The sequence below is a fragment of the Apteryx rowi genome, unplaced genomic scaffold, assembly GCF_003343035.1.
Source record: "Apteryx rowi isolate R43461 unplaced genomic scaffold, aptRow1 scaffold_20, whole genome shotgun sequence".
Taxonomy (NCBI): domain Eukaryota; kingdom Metazoa; phylum Chordata; class Aves; order Apterygiformes; family Apterygidae; genus Apteryx; species Apteryx rowi.
Window position 1 is genome coordinate 5,070,824 of NW_020448308.1, and position 19,371 is coordinate 5,090,194.

Consider the following 19,371-nt stretch of genomic DNA (forward strand, 5'->3'; position numbering starts at 1 on the left):
GTGCCCAGATGGGGACAGGCACAGCTCTCTGCCACGCATCCACGTCTCGGTCACAACTGCTCCTGTCGCGCACACTCGCATCGCAGCCTCGTGCCGGCGAGCAGGCTGCGAAGGAGCCAGGCACAAACCTAACGTGCTCGGTGTGCTGAGCCTGCACCGAGTCCCTGGGGCTGGGCTTGCACCGGTGCAGATTAACCCCTAAAACACCTATCACGTGGCTGTGAGCCAGCTCTCCCTCGCCACCATGCTCGCTAACCCCTCTGCGCAGAGTGACGCCCGCCACTTGTTCACCGCCCTGTGCGGTGCGTGGCAGGGCTCATGGCTGCGCCAAGTGCCTGCCTGTTCCTGCGTCGCAGAGAGTGGGGCTGGGGGGCTCCAGAGAGAGCGGTCGGCCGTCTGACGCTGTCCCAGGCTGGATCAGCCCAGCAGCTGTTTGCCCAGCTGTTTCTAAAACGCTGCAGGGGTGGAGATTTGGCCCTTTCCCTCCCTGATTCTTCCTGTTCTCAGCTGCTCTGGAAGCTGGGCTGTTTTCCCAACATCAGACCCGTGACCCTGTTGCCGACGGTCCTTTGGGAGGCGGATGCTCTTGACCCAGCCTTGACGATCTTTCTCTGTATGCATTTCAGGAGATTTTTCACGTCTGCTGTTCCTTCAGCAGAGACAGCACTGAGAATACCAGTAGGGAAGGTGATACTGGGAGGCAGAACACCTCCAGGACAACCCTTCCCTGCTTTGTGATGCAGAGAAAGCCAGAATGTGGGGTGGAGGATAGCAGGGTGCAAGGGAAGGATGCTGGAGTGCGGGGCGGAGGATAGCAGGATGCAGGGGGTGGATAGCAGGGTGCAGGGTAGAGGATAGCAGGGTGCAGGGTAGAGGATAGTAGGGTGCAGGAGGAGGCTAGCAGAGTGTGGGGTGAAAGATAGCAGGATGCAAGAGGAAGATGCCAGAGTGGAGGATATCCAGGTGCAGGTTAAAGGATATTGGGGTGCAGGGGGAGGATACCAGGGTGGAGGATATTGGGGCACAGTGGGAGGATTGCAGGGTGCAGGGTGCCTGCTGCAAGGAGAATAGAGGCAGGGATTTCCTATATCCCTGTGCCATGCTCTCGGCCTGCCTGCAGTAAACCTTCAGGCAGCCAGCTCCCAGCAGAGCCCTGGGCTGGGGTAACCCTTGGGCAGCTTGTACATGCAAGGGAGATCCGGCCATGCCAACTGACCTCTGTGTCTCCTAGCGGGGACTCGTGTGGCCAGCAGATCAAGGGAAATTATATCCCCATGACCAGGAGCAGGTCTCTGCACTCAGCGCTGAGCTGAGTGATGCTGTTGCTGCCCCACGGGGCAGCAGTGCCCGGGGTCCCCAGGGGCCGTGGCCAGGCCCCGAAGGCAGCGCATGAAGGGCAGGTGCCTGGACCCGCTCTCCCCTCAGCCAGGCCCTGCGGGGCTCAGCCTGCCGGGGCTCTCCAGCCTCCCGTCCACAAGCCCTGAGCCTGCCGCTGAAACCCGTCCCATGCGCTGCAGCAACGCCAGCCCCTCTGGGTGCAGAAGAAACCCCACCGCTTTCTGTGCAGCAACTGCAGAGACAGGAGGTGCAGCCTTCGCAAAGGTAAGAGCCTGGCCTGAGACCTTGCCTGGAAAAGGGCAGCCAGGAGAGAGAGGGCACTTGTCACCCTCACCTCGTCACCCTCAAGCCTTTTCCGCCCGCCGCCCCCCGTAGCAGGCGTGTGGTGGCAGACACAGGCGCGCCGTGGGTGCACGCACCCGGAGGTACGTGCGGCCTGTTTTGCGGAAGCGAAAAGCCGTTGCAGACAAGCCAAGTCAGCCCTATTTATTGAGAACTTTTGTGGAGGGATTAAAAATATTTCCACTAGATCTATAAGAATTTATAAACCTATACTCTTTATATACTTTAATAAATGCATTTATGACTGTCATGCAAAGGTAGGTATTTCTGTAAGAAAATAGCAAGATAAAAAAGGAAGTTGAAAGCACTAATACACCCTGGGGGATCCCTGCCCGCGAACGCAGTGGGAGAAGGGACCCCTCAGGCTTGTGGCCGACTCAGGAACGCAGGTCATGTGCGTGACGGGCATTTCCCCAAATGCCCTGTGACATCTACACTGATCCTCAAGATAACCTCAGTCACTTTCAAGCCGAGACACATGGACTATTGGGACGCAAACCTCTCAAGGAGCCTGAGGAGCGCTGCTTGAAGCTACCCGGGGTTTCCTCCAGCTCAGTCGGTGGCCCCGGTGCTGGCCCTGCCAGGGACAGGTAAAGCTCACCTGCGCAAGCTCACTCCCAGTGATCCCACTGCTCCCAGTTCCTGCCTCCCAGCCCTTTGGGGCCACCCCAGCCCTCCCCACAGCCTCACCATCTCCTTTCACCTTTCCCAGTTACCAGGCAGGGAGTTGGGGGGAGCCGAGGTTTTGGGGCAGGATCGGGCTCCTTTGCTCCTACGCCATGGCCCCCAGTGCCCTGGGGCCACAAGTGCTGGAGATGCCCTGCAGCCACTTGCAGGGAGGTAGGGGCCAAGGCTTGCCGGCAGGGAGCACACAGCAGTGCTTAAATGGGAAGCCACACACACTGGGCACATCCTCAGGTGACACAGGGACACGACAGAAAAACAAGTGGCTCCAGAGGCTGAAACACCCCGGGGGGGGGATGGGTGCAGGTCCAGGCTGCACCCACAGCACCCTGATCCAGGTGGGGAAGTCCCTGCCTGGTGTCTTCCCATGAACAGCTGCCGTTTCAGCCCTGGGGACAGAGCAGGTTCTGTCTTGCTCCCTGCCAGGCGGGCGGCCCTCACCAGGGTCTGTCCCCCCATCCAAAAGCCTGGCTGGGACCCTGCTGAGAAGAGCTGTCCTCTTCAGCATTGCTCAAGAGGTTTGGACCCTGCTGCATGGCTGGTCCCAGTTCCCGAGAGCAGTGCTGTATGTTTCCTTGCAAAGCCTTGTACAGTCCAGAGCTCCGCAAGGGTTTTCCGGGGTGTTTCTAAGGGGAGATGCTTGGTGGGGACACAGATTCTGCTGAGGATGCAGGGCTTGACACAGCTCTGAGCACCACTGAGCTTCAGGCCCTCCTCACACTGGTGCTGGCACAGAGGCGGACAAGGGCCGAGGTCCTGGATCCCATCCCTGGCCAAGATGCCCCTCCAGGCCCTCGGTGACCACTTGGGGAACACCTCCACACTGCAGTTCCTGCCCAGGAGCCGGTATCCCTCCGTGTCCAAGTCGAGCTCAGTGGTGGGACAGATGCGCTGGCTGCTGTGCACCGAGCAACAGGAGGAAATTGTGCTCTGAGGCGGCTCCCAGCTCCAACATCAGCCAAGGGAGACTGGGACCACCTCTGAAAGAAGCCAGGAGATGAGTGAGACATGGTGCAGAGCAGCTGCTGCCCTGGCCAAGGTGCCAGGAGCACCTGGCAGCAGACACCACACACCAGCTCGCCAGGGCCGTGCTCCCGCACTGCTGGAGTCAGGAGAGTCCTGGGCACTGCCGCACTGGAGAAATCTTGCAGAGCATCCGTGCAGGAGACGCAGCCCCTGGCCACTCCGGCGAGGAACTTTGCTCTCCAGGTGTACGACACCAGGCTGCAGGGTTTTGGGGCTTGGACTAGTCCTCTCACTTCAGCCCCCATGTTACCGTTCCTTAAGCCACTGGCCAAGCTCTCCTTTGTGTAAACCCTGTAGCATGAGCAGACAGCCTAAAGTGGGATGAGGACAGGGCTGTTGTGTGGGTGGCAGGGGGAGCAGGATGGCCAGGGTACCGGGAGCTGCCCAGCATCCCTCCTGGGAGCTACGCCAGCCTTCAGGACATGCTGGGCCTGCTGCCTGCAATCCCCCAAGGCCAGGTTAAAATGCACATCCTGCCGGTCTGGCAGCCTGCGGTGTCTCGGGGCAGGGGTAGAGCAGAGAGCAGGCACTGGCCTGCGATATCCGTGGGAAAACAGAGCGAAAGCTGAGGCAGCAGGGACAGAAGGGACCGCTAAGGTGGAAAGCGGCACACAGCACGGGGGAGACGACATGGCAGCTGGACAGGACACGAGTTGATGGGGGGAGGCCCGGGGCATGCGCCAGCCAGCAGCCTGGGGCGAATGAAGCCGTGTCTCCTCAACGTTCCCAGAGGACAAGCGTTGCAACATTCGATAAGGCGATACTGCAGCAGCTTAAGGTGATAGGTGTGCTGTTGGTACTGAGTTTCCTAGCTTGGCTTGGACAGGATGTAGTGTGATGTAAACATTTCTGGTCTCTGAGTAGGGCAGAGCAGGAGGAGAGGGCTAGTGAGAGTCCTTCATCTGCTTCTGGATCTTCTGGAGCATCTCCTGCATCCGCCGCAGCTGGAAGGGATGGGAGCAATGGGAACCAATGGGGGCCTTGCATCTCCCTGGGCACCCACACTGTGAGCTTCCCCCAGGCAGTGCCAGCTCCCTCTCAAACATATCTGAGTCAAACAGCCCAAGCAGATTAGGATCAACAAAAGCTCTGTTTCAGGAGAAAGTCTCAAATCCCTCTCAAATGTCTCCTCCCCCTGACTGCCTGGCTGAAGGACCAGCCGCTGGCAGGATGCCACAGAGAGGGTTTCCCTTCTCAGCTGTGCCACCGTGGAAGCTGCGGACAAGGCACAGGGACATTGGCCGCAGAGTGTGTTTGCGAGAGCCGTTGGGTCTTGGATGAGCCCTGCCCTTGCCCTCCCCAGCCCGCCCCGCACTCACCTCCTCATCCTTCTCCCGGATGAGCTTCTCTGTCTCGGAGTCGGGCACTGCAGGGATGACAGGAATGGGGAAATCTGTCCCGCTCTCCCTCGTCAGCTTGCTGCAAGGGGCAAAGAGAGAGAAGACTTAGGAGTTTCTATAGCCATACCACAGAGGCCACACCCCAGAAAACCCCACTCTCCAACCCTCGACGTGACATGGTGCAGGGCACTGAGGCATCAGAGCTGGTGTGGCTCTGGGGGATGCGTGAGCCCAGGGACAGGCATGGCTTTGTGCGGCCAGAGGTCTGCAGCCCTGCAGACTGCAGCTGGCAGTGTGCATCCCCAAAGGTGCAGATGAAAGTTTTGGTGGCTCAGAGCCACCCTGAGCACTGTGCCTTCTCCCAGGCCCTGCAGAGTGAAAGAGATGGCACCAAATTGGTGGGTGTCCCAGAGGGTTGGGGCTGGAGCACATGGACAGGCAGAGGGACTGGCACTTGTTCAGCCTGGAGAAGACAAGGCAAAGGGGAGAGCTAATCGCTGTCTTCCTCCACCTAAAGGGGGTTACAGAGAAGATGGAGGCAGAGCCTCCACGGAGACACAGAGAAAAGGTAAAAGACAATGAATGCAAGTTGCAATGAGGGAAATTACCACCAGACCCATGGAGAACCCTCCTTCTCACAGGAGTGCTGCAGCCCTAGGACGGATCTCAGGGAGGTGGTGGCATCTCCATCCTTGGAGATACTCAACACTCACCTGGACAGCTCTTGAGCACCTCATTCAGCTCTGGAGTTAGCCCTCGTATGGGCAGCAGTTGGACAGGAAACTCCAGCATCCCCCTCAGCCCATACCTTGATGACTCTGACTTGCCCACCAGGTGGGAATGAGTTTGGTTATGGTCCACGCTGTAACCAGCAGTTCAGGAAGTGTCCTACTCAAACCAGGGCTGGGTTTGTACTGTCTTTTCATCCTACGCAATGAGCCCAGAAGACATGGCTTTGCATGCCTGCAAGTTCAGCTCTTCCATCAGGAACAAGAACTCTGGGGCAGATCCAGGTCCAGTCTCTTCTCTAGATCAACCAGGATCTTGTGGCGTACTGGAACAACATGGGTTATGCAGATCTGTACCCAGGAGATAGTGTTTGTTTCCTTACGCCAGCAGATCCTGTTGATCTAGTGAAGAAAGTGATGTTTCTGTCTCACCAGCAGCTCTTGTCCTCCTCAGTTACTGTGATAACTATTGCAGCCCTGCTGGTGCTGGGTTTTGGGGTGCCACATGGCCAAAGAGCACAGCAGGACAGAGACTCTGCAATAGCACAATCTCACAGTACAAAATTCAGAGCGAGATATTCAGGATTCCCATCTTGGGGAAGGGGAAAAAAAAATTACTCTAACTCAGCCAGAAAGCCCACGTCAGTATGTCACCAAAACTGAGCTCTCCCTTCCAGCTTGCATCGAGCCATCCCCACAGCAAGTGCCAGGTCCTGTGGTTCAGAGAGGGGAGAGGGCCCCAGGGCCACCAGCACAACCCAGCACAGTGCTCAGAGCACCTGGATGGGCAGACCCAAGGGCTTGCACCCAGCACACAGCAAATCCATCCCGTCAATCTTGCTGCAGCAAGCTGGGAGGATGCGACATCCCAAGGCAGGCGCTGGCACCAGGCACCCTACAGCCTCTTTCCTCAAGCACCCGAGCCACATATCATCATGTGGACCTGAGCCTGCCACCGGACTCCTCTCCGCCCCTGCTCTCATTTCCAGGGATACCAATTCATTTACCAACACCAGACCTGATTTGCAGAGTCAGAGGGAGACTTGACTTTGATTCATCTTTGGCACTGCAAAGCATCTCCCAGCTCGTCACAAGAACTGTGGCCAGCCATGGTGGATGCTTTAGTCCCTCTGGCCTCCCACACCTCCCCCGAGGGCAGCCATGGTTTACTTCAGAGCCAGCTAAGGGCAGCACCTGCATCTCCTGCCCAAGGCTGACTGCTGCAGCCTCATCATCCCAGCTGGTTATTTGTGCTGCAGTGGTACCCATGGTCACGCAGGGGCCAGGCCTTGGCACCGGGCACTGAGTGAGCCCACAGCATCCCATCTTGCTCACTAAAGGCATTTTGTTTCTGCCAGATCTCTTTTTCTGATGCTTTAAAATCTTTTAAACTCAGTGCTTCATGTTTTTCCCAGATCTCCAGTATTGTTGCACGATGGGTTGTAATGACCTTGATGGAGCGCAACCATCCTCTGGCCAGATGTTTCCCAGCAAGCTTTGAGTTTGCTACATGCTGCTTTCACCAATCATCAATGAGGAAATGCACTTCAATAAACATGTATCCCTGTGATAGGAGCTCTGTGCATCCTGCCTGGGGCTGGACTGCTTAGACAAGAATGGAGCAGACTGAATCGACCACGTCTCCCACAAGAACCACATTGGAAGGGACCCATCTCCTCGCAGCCATCAGCTGGGTCCTGCCAGAGGCCACACGTTGCTCCAGTGGATGATCCATGTAGCTGGGATGCTGTTGTTGTTCCTAATGATCACTCGGCATGCCACGTGCCACTGCTGTTTCTCCAGTGCAAGGAACAAGCCACCGCTTTTCAGCATCTCTGTATGCAAAGCTTGGCTGCAGGATGCACGAGCCAGTTCTTGTACAGGCAGGCTGTCCCCAATCTGCAGGATCTCAACTGTACTGGGGTATACCCAAGTGTGCAAAGGCAAATGCTAGTTTCTGGTCACATTTTGAACCACCTTGGACATCGCTGCCCATTGTCACCAGCCTCACAAAGCTGTGGTCCTTGCCATAGGGGCGATTTCAGAGCCAGCTGGGATTGCAGTGAGCTCATCCTCCTCCGGCCCATGCAGCAAGGAACAAGCAGCACCTCGTCCTGAACCAGGTTTGATCTGGGTGCTGAGCACGGGTTGAGCATGGGTCGAGCAGCTTTGCCAGCTCACAGAGAGCTGGGATGGGCAAAAGTAGTGCCCACCACAGTCTCTTCCTAAAAAGAGCAGCAGCTCCTCCACACAGGTCTGCCTAAATTGGTCTCCCACGTACCAAGAAAGGCCTGAAGCAGCACTTCCACAGGCTCTGGTGCAGCGGCGTTGGGAGCATCTGCTCTGTAGCACTTCCCTTGTCCAGCCTTTGGGCCGGGAACGGCCAGCTGCCGTGAAACACCCTCCCTGCTCTGCAGACCAGAGCACACGAGCTGTGGCAAGAGCACAGGAGCAGGGGGCCAGGCAGGACTGCAGCCAGGCAGCGGGGCCGTGGCAAACGTCCGGCTCCCGTCACCCCCGTCAGGGAGAGCGGTGACGTTGCCTAGCCCTGGGCCGAACGTCTCGAGGACACCCACGGGCTCAGTGCAAGCCGTCTGCCCGCCCGCCTGTGGGCTGGGGAGGTTGGGCACGCTGTCCTCACGCAGCCCTTCCCCAAGCAGCTGTGACCAGCCCCGCTCCGCGAGGAAGGCGATCGGCCACCTCCAGAGCCCCGCCAGCTCGGACGCCTGGCTTGACTCAAGCTGTCTGCGCTCCTTTTTCCCCTTCCTAGCTGCCGGCGTGGCCGCATCCCGCCGTGCTCTTTCCCCCCCACACGCCAGGGCCGCTCCTCTGAAACGGGCGCCGTGTGGCCCAGCCCTGGCACGGGCCCCTCGGTGCCACGTGCTCGGGGCTCCCCGCTCCTCCACTCTGATGGTCGCCGGCTGGTGTTGGCAGGCGGGCGCCGGGGCAGCGGTGCCAAGCAGGGCTTCCGTCCCCCTCTCGAATCCCACTGTGCTCGGCTGAGCCCGGGGATGGATCCCACCAGCAGAGCCACGGCTGGGGCCTGGCACCCTGCTGGTGCTCAGCTACAGGCATGCTGCCTGCGAGTGCTACCAGCGCCCTCAGGACCTTGGTCTGCACGGCATGGGCGCCTCCATCTACCTGCCGAGCTCCATCTCGGCCACGGGGAACCAGGGCTCGCAGCTGCCAATTTGGGCAACCTGGAGGGCCGGTGGGCAGGGGGACACGGGGACTGCTCTCCCCACACGTCCCTGCAGTACCAGGCAGTGTCCGGCCCAGCTGCAGGGAGCAGGATGGCCACCTCTGCACCCTCAGCACCCACCGGAGCGGAAATGCTGCTGGCCACCCATAGCCAGGCCGGGGTCTGGCCGGGGCACGGGCTGCCTCCTCTGTGCAGACACAGAAGGACCAAGACAGCGTTTGATAACAAGTACTTTATATAGCGTCCAGCAGGACACAGCCCTGCGACACATGGGGAGATGGAGGAGGGCCAGCGGCAGGGACGAGGTCGGCCCCCCGTCGCCGCGGTCCTTGGGGGGCACTGCCGGGCTCAGTCCACGGAGCAGTCGGCACAGCACAGCCTCAGCATGGAGGGATCCCTCCTTCTCCCGCAGCATGCAGGAAAACAACGCACATGGAGAGACGAGCTTAGATGTGCCTATCGCTGCCAGGAGTCACTCTGCCTGCCACCTCCAAATGCTTACCTGGGGTCTTGCCGCCCTGCCAGCGTGCCACAGGGCTGTGGGGTGCCGCTTGCATCAGCACAGCCCACGGAGGCACCCACCAAGGGCCAGGTGCCCAGAGCTGTGCCTGGCACAGGCAGCCGGGCCTTCAGCCTCATAAGCTGGGTATCAGGGCCAGGGGAGCTCCCATGGCTCCCGCACTGCTCCAACACCCGTCTGCTCACCAGCACCACCTGGGGCCCTGCTTTTCGGGGGTTCCCCTGGGTTGTGCCACAGCATATTTGGGCCACTAAAGAGGACAGCAACGTCCCAAATCCAGAGCTGGCTGCCCCCACCCCATGGAGAGGTGCATCCCACCTCCAGCTGCTGCAGAGCCATGGAGGGGACCAAGCCATGTCCCATCCTCTCCCTGCCGAGGGCCAAAGGGGCATGCAAGACCTCTGCTGCCATCTCCATCCTGCTCAAGGGAGGACAGGCTGTGGGCCATGCTCACCCTCATCTGGGGCGGCCCTCGTCCCACCACCTGGGTGCGATGCACGGACAGAGGAGCCACCCGCTCACTTGGCTCGCCAAGCGCACACCAGCCACTTGCTCTCCTCCTCCTCCAGCCCTTGGAGCCCTCCTCCAGCACATGGGGACAGAGGGTCCCCCTCGCTCTCAGGGTGGCCCCTCAAGCTGGACTCAGCCCAGCTGCAAGGCAAACCGCCGCTGGCCCAGCAGAGGTGCCCCACCATGGTACCAAGGCTTCCTCACCCATCACACAGCAATGCCCAGCGCAGGTGCTATTTGTGCCTGGGCCAGCTCTTTGCAACATGGACACCACAGATCACCACCTGCGAGGGGCCAAGGATATGCCTGGCCTAGGGAAACTGAGCAGCTCTGAGAAGAGGAGATGATTCCCCATCCCAGCCCCATGGCATGGCATGGGCCCCACAGCCCCACTCCCAGCACGGCCCCCCTCCCCTCCCCCATACTTGCGGTTCCTCTCCTTCACCACCATGCGGGTCATGCTCTGGATGCACTGTGTGCGGTAGTTCTCGTAGTGGGTTTCTCGTGTCACATCCTTGAGGTCCTGCATGTGTGTCCTCACCAGCATCGTGCGCAGCTTCACAAAGTCGCAGTGGGCCGGGTTCTCCACTGCGGGGGAAGCCGGGGTTAGAAGGCAATAGCCAGCCCCCTGCATCCCCCCAAACCCACTGGGATGGGTCAGGGCAAGCAGAGCCCACCTTGGGGACCCCCCACAGCAGACAAGTAGGCCAGATGGGATGGTGACACTGGAGAAGGCAGACTGCTGTTGTCCACATGGAGAAGGGGTGCGTGGTGTCCCCATGCCCCACAGCTCCCCAAGGGCTGGCAGGGCAATGGAGGCAGTGCTGGGAGCACAGCCCAAGGTGCAGAGCTGCTGGGTCCCACCACAGCATTACCTTCCACAATGCCCCAGGGGTAGAGCCGCCCACGGACACGCCGGCCTTTGGCCTCCACGACTGTGTTGCTGCCAATCACAGCGAATGGGATGCTCTCCTGCAAGAGGACCACGAGGGTTAGCAGGGCTCGGTCCTACCTGCTGCCTTGCCCATGGCTCACAGCCCCAGGTCCCTCTGTACTTTGGCCTCTGCCATATCTAGCATGGACCTGCCAAGATGCCTGGAAACCCTGGCTATAGAAAGCACCAGGTAGGTCAGCAGCAGTCACAGCACTGATTTCTCCACCCCAGCCTGATCCCGCTGTTGGCCACTTGGCCAAGCTGTGGTCAGGGTCTGGCTGGCACCAGTGGGGTGATGGTGATATGTCCAGAACGGGACTGCTGGGGCTACTGGGGACTTACACAGCCCCAAAGGGAGCTGCAAAGAGTCCTGAGGGTCCCTCAAGGATGATGCGCCTTCCCTCCCCTGGAGCTCTGCCCCCAAGAAGAGGATGGAGAAGCACAACCCACCTTCAGTGCCTGGTCCTGCAGCTTGAACTCCTCGTCCTCATCAGAGTCGCACTCGGGGAACTGGTAAATGCGGATCCCATAGTGTTCAATCTCCTCCCGGATCTGCACACAGACAGCCTGGCTAATGGACAGGGCCCTGGCCTCTCAGAAACAGGGTGGGAAACGCCACAAACAGGGCCACACAACCCCAGTGTCCCCCGACAGACTAGCCATGGACCCATGAATCAAGCCTGTCCTCTCCAGGGACCCAGACAGACTGGGTGTCACAGACACCACCACTCCTCTGTATCCTTCCAGGCCCCAGTCAAGCACTGGAGAAATGCATCCATGGGGGCTACATGGGCAAGCAGGGTCCCCTGCAGCAGTGGGGACACAGAGGATGCTCCTTGGTGAAGATCAGGCAGGGGATGATGGAGAGAGCCCTCAGCTGAGGGGGGATCCATAGCACCCAGGGAGCCAGTGAGACAGCTCTGGGCTTGATCCTGCCTTCGCCCAGTCTCCTCTTACCTTGTTTTTCTTGCGCTCCACCTCGGAGGGTGTTAAGGTGTCAGCCTTTGCCAGGACAGGCACGATGTTCACCCGCTGGTGCAGGGCTCTCATGAACTCCACGTCCAGGGGACGAAGGCTGCAAGGAGAGAACAGTTAGTGCTGTCTTCTGGCAAAGCCTCTTCCACAAACTGGCACAGTCATTGCTGTGAGCTTCCCTGGCAGTGTCTAGCACCCTCAAGTGTGCTCTGCAGCCGGTTACTGAGTGCGGACAGGGAGGTCGGGGTTGCTTGTACCCATGGCCGAAGGGCGAGATGAAATAGATGCAACAGTGGACACGGTTGTCCTGGATGTTCTTCCGGTTCAGGCCACTTTCATCACGGAAATACTGCTCAAACTGCTGGTCAATGTAGTCAGCCACAGGTTTCCAGCTGGAGGGACAGGAGGGGTTGCAGAAAGGCAAGGTGAGGATCGGTGACTCCCCATCCTACAGGACCCACAGCCCAACCTGTCCAGGAGAGACCCTCTCCCTGAGTCCCAGGCCCCACTGTGCTGTTTTCAGGCTTAACACCCCTTCCTATGGCTCAGCATTGCTCCCCAAGGAGATGGGCAGGGCAAGCCCTGTTGGCACCCCAGGCTAGCAGGATCTGGCCATTGAGGCAGACAGCAGTGGCCACATGACCCACCACGTGCCCAGGAGGCTTGCAGCACTGCAGAGCATCCTTCCCTGCCTGTGTCCCTGGCTCCTGGCTGTTGGGCTGAGCGGGGGTGTTTGGACCTAGGACACCTAAATGGCAGCCAGGCTCACAGAGCAGAGGGGTGCAGGCCATGGGTCAGCCCCTTTCTGGAGAGGCTACACAGCAAGGTGGTGTTCTTGACCCCAGACACAGCAGCTGCTGCAAGCAGGAGGATGCTGGAGCCATTGCTAGGCAAGAGCTGCTGCAAAACAGGAGGGAACCTGTGTGCTGCCCTGCCACGGGGAGACTGGGGTAGATCTGTCAGGCTAAAGGGAGCTGGCACCCAAAAGCAGCACAAGAAAGCCTGTGGCTCAGTGCAAGCTGGAGAGTGGGAGATGTTGGGAGTGGGACCCTGGAACAGGCCTGGGAAACCTTCTTCCAGGCTCAGTCACAGCTGGAGGCTGGAAACCTTTGGTGTAATTGTCAAATCCTGCCCTGCTCCAGCCTGTGCCCCTTTTGAGTAGATGTTCCTGGCACCTTTTTGTGCTTTGGAGGATGGTGGCTTTGGCTGGGCCACCAATCCCTTCCTTTGAGTCTGTAAGAGCCAGACTTCTCTCCAAGAGCCAGGCCCCAATTTCAGGAGCTGCCTCGTGTTTGAGCCCTGTGTGACTGTCTTTGCTAACCCAAAGCAGCCTGGAGGAGCAAGCCTGAGCTCCACCCCAGCAGTGTGCACCCTGCATTGCTCCCCAGCCACCCAGCCCCATGTGATCAGCCAGCCCACACACTGTGGCACCCCTGGCCCTCTTCACGCAGCCACCCAAAGCCACCTGTCTCCCCTAGCAGAAGACCATAATGGCACACTGCAACCCAAAGCCCTTCATCAAACCGTGCAGCAGAAACATCTGCCATCACACTGCCCAGCAAGGCTGCGGCCCTCTCAGCAGGACGCACCACTCGGTGTTGTTCACGGCATCCCCGAAACCTGGGGTGTCCACGATGGTCAGGCGCAGCTTGATGCCCTTCTCTTCGATGTCCACCACGTGCTTGGTGATCTCCACTGTCTGCGTGATGCGCTCTGGAAAGGCAAGAGAAACCACCACGGTCTGGGCAGCCCATGGAAGCGAAGGGCTCCATTGCACAGCACAGCTTCTCCAATAATAGTCTAGTGCTGACCGCTAGACCAGAGATCACTGTCTGCCTTGGCCTGAGCCTGAAGCCACTGCTCTCCCGTCTCCATGTGCTGGAGGGGAGCTCCTAGGTCAGAGACCCCAACCATCAGGGGCTGCAGGATGCCACCAGACTTCTGGTGTCCCTAAGGTCCCGGTCACTGTGTCCAGTGCCCATTTACTCCCTGCTGACTCCTGAGCCATGTCTCCCACGTCACAGCCTGCAGCAGCCTGGATGCTGATCCAGCTCCAGAGCTTTTAAAGTCAGAAAAGCCCATTGGATCCCTCAGTTTGAAAACACAACCAGGAAAACAAGAATCCAAGCTGAAGTCCCCCACATCATAAGCATTGCCACTAGATTAGTTCCCCCCACAAAGCAAATCCACAAATAAAAATCACCTGGCATTTCAGCAGCAAGATTCAATTTGAGACTGGCAGTCTGCACATGGGGGATGGCAGGTTTGCCGTGCAAACTGCTCTTCTCTCCCTTCATCCTAAATCTGTTGAGATGTGGCAACTTCTGCTGAAACTCCAGCCCTGTGCTCCAGTCAGCCACAGCAAGGCACAACAGGCTGCCAAGATCTAGTGGGTTTTGCAAAAACTGGTTTTCTATCCCTCTGGCTTTCAGGAGCAAGCACAACTCCAGAGCGAGGAGTCGGGGTGTTTGAGGAAACGGGGCTGTCTCCGCAGGGAAAGCAGCACGGGTATCCGCTGGGGCTGGACCTAGTGCGGATCTTATGCTTCACTTCAAGGGTGTTTTCCACTCCCTGTATCTCTGTGTACCCATATGTGTGTCCCCATATCCTGGGGACTGCATGCATGTCCCTATGACCCTTTCCCCTCAGGACCCCATGCATGTCCCTGTATCCCTACGAACACTCCCATAACACTGCATGTGGACCCACATCTGTGTGCAAGGCCACATACATACATACTGCTTTGAGCTTAAACCAGCTCCAAGCAACAGAAATTAAATAGCCTTCTCAAACCCAAGGGGGGTCGAACCTGTTTAGCTATTTTAATCTGAAAGCCTGCTCCAGCTGAAGTGGAGTAACTGGCTGTGTGGCCTCTGCCTGGACCTCGGTTCAGACCTGGACTCTCCCCAGACTCCTGGCTGCTTGGATCCGAGGGTTTGGTTTGGGTCCATCTGAAACCCGGCAAGTTTGGGCTTGTTTTCCCACTGCTTTGTGGCATGGGACAAAGCCCCATGGGGGGGAACCCGTGTCGCTGGGCTCAGTGCTGCCAGGGACGATGGGTCCAGCTCCTATCCAATAACTTGGAGCACTACCCCACGCCAACAGGCAGCTGGCAAAACGCCACGCGTACTTTTTCTTTCAATAAAGCCCAAAAGAGACAAACACGGCTTTTCATTGGTAATGAACTGGAGAACCCTGGCTGGGCGCAGAGAGGAGCTGTCAACTCTCTGATTAACGGCACTGGAGGTGCAAACGGAGACAAGCCACTTCAAAACCCGGCAAGATCCCCACCGTGATAATCAGAGTATTAAAGAGGAACCCTGCCTCGGGCCCTGCTGAATATGCAAGCGAGAGCTCACCACCTGCCAGCGGCCCAGAAAGTCGGCCGGCCGGCACGGGAACGAGCCCCAGGCTCGCTGACCGCGGCCCCAGCTGCTGGCGTGGTCCCGAGAGAGCCCGGACAAAGACGTGGGTTTTGGCTGGCCCGCCAGCGATGTTGAAGCAGCGATCTGGGTTGCCAGGAGGGAGGCAGCCTGCACCCCCGGTGCTTCAGCACGGAGGCGCACGTGGAAGGAGGCCGTGCACCGGGCACCAGCCGGCACCGGCACACGCAGGCTCTGCTGTGCGGTGCCAGCTGCTCAGCCCCAGCAGTGGGGTGGCCTGGGCTGTGCTCTCCTTGCATGCCCCAAAAGTGCCCTGCCGAGATTTCTCACCTCTCTTACCTTCAGCGTTAAGGAGCTTGCGATCTTTATACATGTCCGTGAGGAAGAGGCTGTTCACGAGGGTGGATTTCCCCAACCCGGACTCCCCTAGGGTGAAGGGGAAGAGCAATTAGGGGAGACCAGAAGGAAGACAAGCAGGGCTGGGAGGATCAGGGCCACCAGGCCTCGGGGCCACAAAATAGGATCCCAGATGGGCCCAGGGCTCCACAAGCCCAGAAATACTAGTGAAACCCTGTGCATGGCTGTGCCCAGGATCAGGGGACACAACTGCACATCCAGTCCATGACAGCAGAGAGCTAAAGGGGGCAGGAAAGAGCTTCACGCCCCAGTTTTTGGGATCTGCACCCCAATCAGTGTCCAGGACCCCATCCCCCCATCCAGCTGCTGTGCCAGGCTTGGCCGCACATACCTGCCACCATGAGTGTGAAGTCAAAGCCCTTCTTCACTGATTTCCGATGGACCTGGTTGGGAAGCGTCGCAAACCCCACGTACTCCTTGTCATCCTGCAGGGAGAGGCAGAGAGGGGATGCAGGACGAGCAACGCTGCCTTCCCCCATCCCACCCCATGCTCTCCCCATGCTGGAAGACCAGCTCAGGGCTGCTCCACTTGTGGGCTGGCCACAGGGCTTGTGACCCCTGTCTCTCTTTCCAGCCACTCTGCTGAGTGAGCTCCAGCCCCGCAGAGCCACTTAGCCGAGCCAAGGGCTCGGTGGCCAAGCGAGCACCATGCCCTGGGCAGTGTTCCTGGCCATGGGGCTACGGGAAGCTCTGCAGGACTGCTAGCTCCGGGCAGCATGGGGCCCAAGTGCCACAGGATGCGGCCATGCCTGACAGAGGCCCCATGCCCTTGGTTTCAGAGGTGCAGCTCCCATCTCCTGGAGGGAGCATCTTCCGCACCTACTCCTTCGGTGCATCCTCATGATCCCCTCCTCGGCCCAGAGATGCTCCTACCTCGGAGGAGTCGTAGGGGTCCAGCTGGCCCCAGGGGCTCCGGGGCCGAGAGGGGCTCGGCGGCGCGGGGGCCGTGATGTGCTGCTGAAAATCCAAGGGCCGAGGCCGAGAGAAGGACCTGGCATCTTTCTCATCCGTGGGGTCATCAGCAAGTGCCCTGCCTACACTGGAGAAGGGGTGGCCGGGCCCAGGGTCCCGCCTGCTCTCCTCGGGCTCCACTTTCCGAAGGTTTTCTCCCCCAGGATAGTCCTTCAGGAACTGGGCCAGCTCTGCCTCGTCTGAGTCTTCCTTCAGGAAGCGCTTTATCTGTGCGAGAGAAGGGGTGAGGACGGAGGGGAGCAGAGAGGAGAGAGCACATGGTGAAGGCGATGCCCAAAGCAGGCATGCTGCCCCGTGGCATGGCCCCACACGGCCTGACTCAGTGTCACAAGCCCAAGGGCTCAGCTGTCGGCCACATGCACCATGAGGGTGGCTGGGAGAGAGGGGCACCTCAGGAGAGAGAGGGACACAAGCACACGGAGGGACACAGCCTCTGCCCAGGGACAGGCATGTGGGTAGGAGCGGGACAGGCTGGGGCACGTGGTCCCATGCACCCCCAGGGCAGCTCAGACGCTTACAGCTTGCTGCACGGGGATCTCAGTCGTCTCCTTGCACTCCGGGGGGCAAGGATGGGGACCTTCCCCTGCGGCCCCGGGGGGAGCCTGGGCACCCTGGCGCTCTTCAGGGTCTTCTGGGCCAGGCAGAGCCTCTGTGCATGCCGCTGCCTGTTCGGAGCACGGGGTTAGTGTGCACCAGGAAGGTTGGAGAGAGACCAAGAAGAGAGGTGAAAAGCAGCAAAAGAGGAGCTGGCCAGAGCCCAAACCATTGGCTGTACCAGGGAGGGGAGGTGGGACGGCTGGCAGGGTCCTGCCCGTGCCACCTCGCAGGCCTCTCGGTGCCCCCCGTTTGCACGTGTCTGTGCACAGGCCATGGTGGAAGGGGCTCCCCACCACCTTTGCTTGCAGTCCTGGGTGATGGCCAGGGCAGGCAACGTAACTCACAGCCATCATCTGCCCAGGCCTGCAAAGGGCGCTGGGGCGGCCCTGCACACCAGCACCCTCGTGTAAAGGAGCAGGGGGATGAGCAGGACCAGCAATCTCGTGTCCACACTCACACTGACTCATTGCACGAGCAGGGCCCCCAAACCCCACTATGCAGCTCCGCTTGTGCCCCCCTCACTCCGGCATGGCTCTGCCTGGCAGCCAACAGCCATACCGAGCCGAGTAGGGGTCCCCCATCACTGGGGCCCGAGCCCGGCGGCATCAGCAGGAAGGAGGGCTGGGAGGAGCCGAGCGCACCAGCCCGGCAAGCTGCCACAAGCCAGCGGCTCCGTGGCTCGGGGCCCAGAACGAGCTCCCGGCCGGGGCTCCCGCGGTACACACGGAGCTGGGCTCTCGCCACATCCTGTTTACAAGCGCAGGAGGGAGGAGAAGCGGTCCCTCAAGGGCATGGCCGGAAGCTGCTCCCGCGGACGCTGGGACCGTGCCCAAGGCGCGACGGAGACCTCCTACCTGGAGGCAGGCGGCACAAGGGGGGGGTTGCTCCAGGGCCAGTGCACCATCACCTCTGGTTTTGGGGCTAGGAGGAGGTGGCAATTGCCAAGAGATCCCTGTCTGTGGGTCTCATCAGGCTTTGGAGAGTCACCCAGCCTGTGCTTCAGAGTCAGTCCTCCATGGCTCGGGGTCTCGAGGTGAGACCCTTCGTCGGGGACACATGTCCTCTCTCAGCCTGCGCACCCGCCCAGGGCTCAGCCCCGGCTCCCGCGACCCACTCCATTAGAGACAGCACCACCGAGGGTGGCCGTGCCGGAGGCAAGCCGAGATGCACACAACTAGCAGGCTGGAAACAAGGTCACGGTGCTGCCGGAGCTGCGCGCGCTCGCACGGCCGCCCCGTCGCTCCCCTCGCAGCACGGCGTGCCCACGGTCTCCCCCGCAGACGGAGGGCAGCGCGTGCCAGGGTGCCTCTCGCCAAGCCGAGATGCCCCCGCGCTGGGGGGCTGGCGGGGGCCCCGCGGTCCCCTCTCCTGGCCCGGGCAGATCGATAGCACTCAGCGGGTTTGTCTAATCGCAGCATCTTCTCCCACACGCCCCGTGTGTCCTCTCTGCCTCGCCGACCTTGAATGCTGAACCAAGCCTGCGGGCTCAGCACTAGCCTCCCCCCTCCCCCCCCAGCACAGCTCTGCCAGGCCAGGGGCTCGATTCCCTGCCGCACAGCAGGGCCGGGAGACAAGGGCCACTGCCACCAAGCGCTCCCAGCCCTGGCAGCCAGCCCGTCCCCTCCATGCTGCTGCTCCTCCTGCAGGTCTCCAGCCCTTCGAGGGCCCCCTGTCGTCCCCCAGCCCAAGCACAGAGCAGCTCACGGCCCTGGAGATGCCATGGCATGGAGCATTTACGCCAAATCCTCGCTGCTCTGCCCTCGTGCATCCCACAGGCAGGGTTCTCCGTGCTGCGCTGCCCAGGGAGCGCAAGCAGGAAAGGACACCAGTGACGGAGTCTTCTCCAGCCACCTCCCAGCCTGGTGCGGGATATGTCCTTCCCGCAGCATCCCACCCGGGGATGCTCCAGGTCCACGGGCCCCTCAGCCCACTTCTGTCCCCTCTCTTGCCCCAGCCAGGGCCACCAGAGAAGCAGATCTCCCCTGTACCTCTCGCTGACGCTCCAGCTCAGGGCAGGTGGCCATGTCGGAGCCCAGTGTTCCCCGCAGCTGGGAGAGGATGCAGAGAGGCACTGGCTGTGGCTCGGGAGAGGGGACGGGGAGCAGCATTAGCATAACTCCACCCTGCACAGGCACAGCGGGGCCAGGCGCCCATGGCACCCAGGCACCCGCCCAGCACGCCAGGCAGCGGCACAAGGAGGGCAGCAGGCCCCAGTGTCCCCGGGCTGGTGCTCCTCTGCTCCAGGGGACAGAGGCAGGGATGCCAGGACACCAGGCACAACCTCCTGCAGATACTGAGTGGCTGCAGGCAGGACCAGCACGGGGACGGGTAGGACTGGGGGAACAGCTCGACCAGGCAGGAAGGGAGAGGGAAGCCCCCAGGCCCACTCGCACTGCTGAGGAG

At 60.2% G+C, this 19,371-nt stretch overlaps 1 protein-coding gene across 3 annotated transcripts; it reads right to left on the bottom strand.

The window, feature by feature from the left end:
• Window positions 1-1,808: 1,808 nt before the first annotated feature.
• SEPT4 (septin 4) lies at window positions 1,809-19,034 on the bottom strand. Of its 3 annotated transcripts, none has more exons than XM_026063720.1 (12): window positions 18,957-19,034; window positions 16,273-16,578; window positions 15,731-15,824; window positions 15,322-15,408; window positions 13,189-13,312; window positions 11,857-11,991; window positions 11,582-11,699; window positions 11,075-11,176; window positions 10,566-10,662; window positions 10,116-10,278; window positions 4,710-4,809; window positions 1,809-4,334 (listed from the first exon to the last, which is right to left on the bottom strand). In XM_026063720.1, the coding sequence occupies exons 1-12, from the start codon at window positions 18,990-18,992 to the stop codon at window positions 4,275-4,277; spliced, it is 1,422 nt and encodes a 473-aa protein (XP_025919505.1). In that variant the 5' UTR covers window positions 18,993-19,034; the 3' UTR covers window positions 1,809-4,274. The 3 variants fall into 3 exon arrangements, with proteins under 3 accessions (XP_025919505.1, XP_025919504.1, XP_025919506.1); XM_026063719.1 differs by having other exon boundaries at window positions 15,313-15,408; XM_026063721.1 differs by lacking the exons at window positions 1,809-4,334; window positions 4,710-4,809 and adding an exon at window positions 8,911-9,060 and having other exon boundaries at window positions 15,313-15,408.
• Between the last annotated feature and the right edge of the window lie 337 nt (window positions 19,035-19,371).